At 38.0% G+C, this 7,334-nt stretch overlaps 2 protein-coding genes across 34 annotated transcripts in view; one reads left to right on the top strand and one right to left on the bottom strand.

Moving 5' to 3' along the window:
* Positions 1-2,583, top strand: part of LOC113066203 (high affinity cAMP-specific 3',5'-cyclic phosphodiesterase 7A-like) — a 33,584-nt gene extending 31,001 nt beyond the window's left edge. For all 32 annotated transcript variants that reach the window (XM_026237964.1, XM_026237965.1, XM_026237966.1 and 29 more), the window contains one exon: positions 822-2,583. In XM_026237964.1, coding sequence (XP_026093749.1) covers positions 822-1,045 — 224 coding nt within the window. In that variant the 3' untranslated portion in view covers positions 1,046-2,583. The remainder of the gene's footprint in view (positions 1-821) is intronic.
* Positions 2,584-2,680: 97 nt separating this feature from the next.
* On the bottom strand, positions 2,681-7,334 carry mtfr1 (mitochondrial fission regulator 1). Of its 2 annotated transcripts, none has more exons than XM_026237999.1 (8): positions 7,186-7,334; positions 6,604-6,709; positions 6,426-6,527; positions 5,469-5,593; positions 5,161-5,387; positions 4,140-4,395; positions 3,888-4,056; positions 2,681-3,805 (listed from the first exon to the last, which is right to left on the bottom strand). In XM_026237999.1, the coding sequence occupies exons 2-8, from the start codon at positions 6,637-6,639 to the stop codon at positions 3,758-3,760; spliced, it is 963 nt and encodes a 320-aa protein (XP_026093784.1). In that variant the 5' UTR covers positions 6,640-6,709; positions 7,186-7,334; the 3' UTR covers positions 2,681-3,757. The 2 variants fall into 2 exon arrangements, with proteins under 2 accessions (XP_026093784.1, XP_026093785.1); XM_026238000.1 differs by lacking the exon at positions 7,186-7,334 and adding an exon at positions 6,844-7,137.

Consider the following 7,334-nt stretch of genomic DNA (forward strand, 5'->3'; position numbering starts at 1 on the left):
TTGGCCTCATCCAGTGTTTAGAGTTCTGGGAATGTATGCATATGAGTGCATATTTAATAAGATAATAAAACATAATTAAATGTAATGATACTAACTTCCTATTCATCCGGAAGGAGGAGGCGGGAACCGGCGCACAATCAAAACAAAACTTTAATTACAAAATAAACACAAAACAGCGCACCAGCCCCTCACGGACGACTGGTGCGCATAAATCAAAACCAAAACATAAAATATGGCCCAGGCCTGGTCCTCTCTCGTCCTTCACGGTCGTCGCTCCAGTTTTATATCCTTCCATCTCCTACGTGGGACTGGAGACCGGTGGTGGGGCGCAGGTGTAGCTCATCTCCAATCACTCCACCTGGCCTCACTCCTCGTTCCCACGCCTCTCGGCCCCGCCCCACTCGTCACATTAAACTTATCAGAAAACTTGTAATATAAAACAATTATTTAATGTACTGTGATTTTCGCGGCTGGAGACAGTAATGTTTTCTCTTGGTTCATTTCTCTCGGTTAATGTCAAATTAATTTTGAAAAATAAGTCGCACCTGACTATGAGTCGCAGGACCAGCCAAACTATGAAAAAAGTTGTATTTTCCGACTTGTAGTCTGGAAAATACGGTATATATAATGTTTGTGTCTGTGTGTGAAATAATACCTAGTATTATAATGTTATAATATTACAATGTTTAAATGTATGTTTGTTTTGTATTTTATTATTTGTGTTTATAATATAGTAATAATGTAAGAATCTCATTATAATTATCAATATGATAAATGATTTATTTATAAGGTCTGGCTGATCTAGTGATCTCTGCCACCAGGTTTCATGACTTACGTGGTGGAGCCTCTGTTTGCCGAGTGGGCGCGCTTTTCGGACACGCGGCTCTCTCAGACCATGCTCGGCCATTTGGGCCTGAACAAGGCCAGTTGGAGCGCCATGGAGCCCGAGGCATCGGGGAGCTCCGAGGAGGGGGAGTCCGAACCGGGCCGTGCCACAGACGAGCCCAGTTCCAGAGTCTTATCTCAGGGAAGCCAAGAGTCATGACACCCCAGCGCTCGCAGAACACCTCTACTGCCCTCAGCCAAACACCTTACGTCACATTTGAGTTACTCGCCACCCATCTCCAACCAACCACTGATGATTTGTTTTCCCCTTTTTATCGTTCATTTGTAGATTTAATTTATTTAATTTTAAATGCTCATTTACCCTTCAACATAGAGCAATACATAGATACCTCATTTGGCTACTGCTGCAATTTTATTTTATTTTTATTATTGTGATGTATTTATTTAACCTTATTAGTTTTTTTTTTCTTCTTTTGGGCGTTACTAATTCAACTCTGATGCTTTGATTAAAGACTGAAAGGGAATGTGGGGTAGGAAGGAACCCCCTCCTATGGCTTTAAAGTGCCATTTTTAAAACGACGAATTGCTCTGAAAGTCATTTGAAACACCTTGAGTATTTAAAGGAGAGGTTTTTACAACCGCACCAAGAGACGATGTGTGTGAAATCGAATGCGTGCGAGCGTGTGTGTGTGAGAGTGTGCCAGTGCTTCTGCAAATCAATCTTCCTCCTTGTGTACAAAAATACAAATGTGAAGAGCCCAGTCCTGTTGCTGCCTCTGAAGACTGTTTACACATGTTGTTTTCTAACTGAATCATGTTAGTTCTGTGATTAATTGCCTTTTAAGCACAGATGTGAAGAACCACTTGTAAAAAATAATTTCGAAGCCTACTGCTGATGATCAACGAAATCTGTCAGACTGCAACCGTGTCGGTGTGACGCATCAGATGCCATACGAATGCCATTTGTGCTCCATTGCATCTCTCTCCCTTGTATTTCAGACAATGTATTGAAGGAACGTCCCTCCGTGAAAGGTGGCAGAGATTAACCCTTTTGACCATGGAAGAAGGATCTTGTCAGCAGACTCTCCATGGATTTTGCTCAGGTTTTCACCGACCTGCTTATTTGGGAGAAACAAGGAAGTAAAAGGTGCCTTTTGTAGGTTGCCACCAACCCTCTTTCTCTCTCTCCTCTATATTTTGTAAAGAAAAATGAGAAGTCCTTCTCAGAATGTCTCAAAGCCACCCTCGTCTCTTCGGAAAACTGCTACAAAATGCCTTAAAACTATGCACAAAGCTAAGTGACCAAACCAGCTGTCATTTTTATTTTAAACTCATCACATTGTCCATTTAGTGCACTGTCTGACCCTCTGACCCTGAATTATTAATATATGGAGAATTGGTTTAATGATTTGATTTTTAACGTTGAACATTCCATTTTTGTGAATTGTTTTGGATTCTGTACAGAATGGACAGTTGTTGTTTTTTTTTTGTGCTTCTCTTGATATTTTGAAAGAGAAGAGGTGCTTTATTTTAGGTGATTTGTATTTTTGTTGTAAGTGCTGTAAGACTGTTGATTTAAGAAAAAAAAACTGTTTACAATTTGTTGTAACAGCCATTTTGGGGAGACGACTTATGTGTCAAGCCATTTTGTAAAGGCTTTGCCGTATAACCTTTTGATACATACTTGTTGCAGTTGCATTTTTGATGAATAAAACTTCACAAAATGTTTCTCTACCAGATAGCATGCAGTCACGCTGTTCTGTATGAACTTAATGTGATGGGTGTCAAAAAGTAGCCAAATAAAAGCCTCAATACAGAAATGAAAAGACACAGATTGACAGTTTTAGGTTTATTCAAGAAATTAAAGTCTATTAAAAACGGTTCTGCAGGGTGAAATATAATCAACCCATTTAGATAGATTATCACAATATATAATGAAACCAAAAATGTGTCTTGGTTAAGAAATTCCCTTCAATTCTGAGGTACTATTCCTATGTGCTGACCATTAAATCCAGTATAAATCTTTGAATTGAGAAATCCTGTACTGTAATATTCAAATGCAATGATTTTTCGTGCACAGCAGACATTTTTTGTGCAAAAAAACAACAACCTTCTTTTAAAGGTACAAACACTGTCAAAACTATTCTGCTGATAGACTTTTGTCTAATTAAACGGCACTGGACTAGAAATAGCAAGCTTGATATGTCATAGACAAACAAAACTACATTATTCAAGTATTTGAATAACTGGTTAAATAACTACCTCCAGAACCATATCATGGAAACGTTCCAAAATAATAAATTAGAACCTAAAAAGGATTTTAAATTAACTCATTAAAGAATTCTTCAACTACTGACAGCACCATCTAAACCTTATGTATGATCACAAACGTATGGTTCATAATTGCTATAATTACTGTTACAAAAAACAAAGTATGAACTGTACCTTTGAAGTAGACAACTTTGGTGCAAAAAGTTGTTAAAAATACACATAAAAACTACAGATAAAGAACAATCCACACACTTTGGTGTTTTCATTTAACATAATCCCTTCAAATGAGAGAAATCTAACAAGGTCGAATACTTGCACTGTTGACCTTCCAACAGATCCGAAAAAATCCACATATAAAATCATACATAAAACTCAACAAGAAGAAGGCATTTCTTGTGTAACTGGCATTAATGATTGGACTGGCTGTTGTACAAGATGTAGTGATAGAGTTGAACTTTTCAAAGTGCAAAATTAAACATATCCAATAGGGAAACCAGACTGACTGCATAGTGTTTGACATTTGAATGCTCACCTAAATTAATACTAACAATATTCTGATGGCTAACAAGAAAAGTTAGCAGTTTTTTTTAATTCCGAAATATCAGGTTAACTTCATTAACCTGCTCAGATGAGCTCCATCCTAGTACAGTTTCTTCCTTCCAGTTGATTTTAGCATATGCTGTCCAAACTGCAAAAGCAATGGCACAAAGTGACTATGGCGTCATAACAATATACGTTTGAGATCATTTCTTCCAAGTGATTTTTCTTACCTGCGGTGCTTCTACATGGCTCTTATTCTCAGGAGCTAGCAAGTTTAAGTTGCCATCAGATTCACTGTCGCTCCGGTAGCGGTGAGCGAACTTGCGTTTCAGGGCCTCAGCGATTAATGCTGCGGCGTCTGTGGGCTCGACAGGTTTTCCTTTTGTGTCCTCTTGATGACTGGGAATGAAAGGACAAATGAACTCTACTGGTAAGTGTTTACAAACACCTTTGTATGCCAATAATAACCCTATAACATTCACCTCTTAACTGCACGCAGCTTCACTTTGCCCAAGTCTTTCAGTACGTCTAGCATATTGGGAAGCTCTGTCTTTTTAGGTGCAGAATCCAGTACTGTCTTCTCTTCCGTCTTTTTCCCACGCCGCTCTCGGATGAGATCAATGGCGGAATAGCTTCTCTGCATGCTGGGACACGGAGGAGGAGGTGGTGGAGGCGGCGGAGGTGGAACTGGAGCCATTGGTGGAGCTTGGGGTATAGGGGGACCACCTGGTGCTGGAGCTGAAACAACACAAAAAATGCGACTTTAAATGGGTAAAAAGTACTAATACTAGCAGAGTGCTATTTTAGGTCTATATATACACTGTATATAAAAAGGTCATACAATTTTGAGGCCAGAAACATAACTTATGCAAGTACGCCAACACTTTGATATTACATTATAACTAAAAATATTACAACTATTTTTTTGTTAATTGAAATAACGCTGAGAAAATCTGAAAATCATCTAACGGTTTTGGTGAAGGTAAACGTAAGGCTTTTTTAAGACAATCTAAAGACAATTTATGGATTAAATTGGAAGGGACACAGAAATCAATCCCAATGAAGTTGGTATAAATAAAGCAAGAACAAATATCTGCCTAAAGGATCAGAAACATTAGCTTTTCAAAGTTTATTTTTCTTACCCATTGACAAACATATGTTATTGTTTCAAGCATAAACCCACTTAATTTTGTTACATTTCTCAGAAAACAAGAATTTCTATCTTCATTTTGCATCTGAAGTAAATGTATCTTGATTTAAGGAAGTTAAGATTTTCTACAGGAAAACCTATATATATATATATATATATATATATATATATATATATATATATATATATATGCTATGACATTATAAAAATAAGACTTTCTTCTTTGATTTAACACCTTTTCTAACTACAAATTAAAATGTAAACTACAAATATTAAAATAAAAGCTACTTCAAAATACTAATAAACACTGAAATAGTATATACTAGTAATCCTAAAGCAGCACTGCAACCAACCTGTGGACTGAGCGCTGTGCTCCTGTGCCTGAACGATCAGTGCGATTTGCGCTCTGAGTTTGGCCAGCTCAGTCTCCAGAGCACTGATTTTCTGAATGGCTTCATCGTTTATGATCGTCTGACTCTGTGGTGCAGGTTCAGCCTGGTGCAAGCTGGGTAGTGACCGCCGACGTCTCGGGGGTCTCCACTGCTGGTTACGGAAAAACAACCCAGACTCCATCTCAAACCTGCAGGACATACAGATACATACATGATGATTACGACATTCGAATTTCTGTTTTCTAAATCAGTTTAGAAATAATGTTTACCGGTTTCTGCAAGCGCCATCGCTCTCTTCGCTTTCCATCCAGCCCACATCAGCGAGTGTGGCCACAAGTCCATTAGGCCCATCTGAATTGTTGAGGAAACTCGCTCCTGCAGTGAATGGATGAAGCTACACAACCCAAGGACAGTTAATAATTACAACACCTGCTCTGGGCACTTTACAAGTCTCACAACAACAACAAACAAACCCTCACAGACACTCAAGCACTCAAACAAAGTCAGAACTACAACAGCAGAACAAGTGGCAAATGTTTTCACAGTGCCACGGCAAAGTAAACAGCATCAGCCAAACCGGTTTAAACATTGCCTAGCGAATAATGAAGCAATTAGAACAGTAAGATGACATTCTTTATCAAGAAGGAATATTAATGGCAGTATGTTTTTTTAAAATAAGCATTTCAAAACTTTTTTTAAAAAGAACTCTTGGCCTAAATTTTTCAGCAATGATCCAGAGAACTGACCTAGAGCAGACATGCTGCATTCCTGACATACAGGACAGCTGGAAGGAAGGGCAGAAAAGAGAGAAACAGAGACAGTAATAAAAGTTTCAAGGTGAGTTTAATGTCATCATACTTTTTGTTTTAAAGGTTAGACGGTAGGAAAAGGCTAGATTTGATGTTGTGAGTTGAAACCTGTCCAAAATTCATGATTGTTTATTGTCAGCACAACGATGGAATCAAGACAGAACAGGACAGAAATCCGATGATATGGGAGAAATGAAGAATAAAAGGCCAAAGATGGAGGGTGTTAAAGGTTTTGAGATGTAAAAAATGTAATAAAGGTGGAAAACACTGATAATAATAGAATGAAAATGAATGAAGACAACCTGAAAATACTAAAATATAAAATATTTAAAAACATAACATGCACTCCAAATACAAAAAAGATTCTTTCATTTATATGTTTTGACACATATGAATGAACAAAAACTGACATGTTACCTGAAAATGTACACGAGGGCATGGCGCTAAGGGAAGATTTGTGGCAATTCTTCTGACAATACTCCTCGATGAACCATAAGACTTTGATGATGATCCAAAGGCCTAAGAGAGACATAAAGATGAACATTCTTCCAATCATTAATAGCACAAACTTGACATATAATTCTGTTCATCTTACCAGGTCCAGTTCTATCAGTCTATGATTTCCACTCATCTTGTAACTTCACTCAGATCGGTCTCATCATCAAGGATCTGTGCTAGGCCATCTTCAGATCAAACCACCCCTAAAAAAGAAAACAATGTTAGAATCACTTTTAAACTGAATTTTTTTATTTTACACCTCTTTTTCTATAGAGTGCCCTGATTTTCCACATGAAAAAAACTTATAACGTTATAATGAACTGTCATCCATTCTCACATTGCAGAAGTGCATCTTGTACAAACGTGTCTCCTGCACTCCTGCTTTCCTAAACAGTTGCTATGTGGCAAACAGCCATTGTTCAGCGTGATGTTCACCGTGACATTTGCCAGAAAAGACTGAGTTACTAAACCTTTTTCTAGAAGTTTCCTCGTTAAGCACGAGTGTGTGTCGTTAATACAGTAACGTTACATACCGAAAACTGAGGACTCTGCCACAAAGGTTAAAGGCGCTAAAACCCAAGTGTTATTGTTTCAGTGTTGTATTAGAGGCGCTCTTAGTTATATACAAAAGTTGTCGCGATTTCTAATAGGACATTAAAAGAAAATATCGATGTTTTACCGTGTAAAATGCAGTGTCACAGACTAATATGATCCTGGCTGTGCTATGCTAATGCTATCCAGCTGTTATTAGTGTTTTTCCCAAAGACGTTTTTCCACAGTGCGGGAGCAGTAGTTTGGGAACAAGGTTGGACTCAACACTACTGGCCA

Source organism: Carassius auratus, chromosome 49 (genome assembly GCF_003368295.1).
Source record: "Carassius auratus strain Wakin chromosome 49, ASM336829v1, whole genome shotgun sequence".
Classification (NCBI taxonomy): domain Eukaryota; kingdom Metazoa; phylum Chordata; class Actinopteri; order Cypriniformes; family Cyprinidae; genus Carassius; species Carassius auratus.

Bases quoted from the DNA above. Each gene is read 5' to 3' on its own strand.
- mtfr1 (XM_026237999.1), bottom strand. From the start codon at position 6,639: ATGAGTGGAAATCATAGACTGATAGAACTGGACCTG. The intron at 5,388-5,468 runs GTAAACATTATT...TATGTCCTGCAG, and splicing joins GATGGCGCTTGCAGAAACCG to GTTTGAGATGGAGTCTGGGT. The intron at 4,057-4,139 runs GTGAATGTTATA...TTTCATTCCCAG, and splicing joins AAGCTGCGTGCAGTTAAGAG to TCATCAAGAGGACACAAAAG.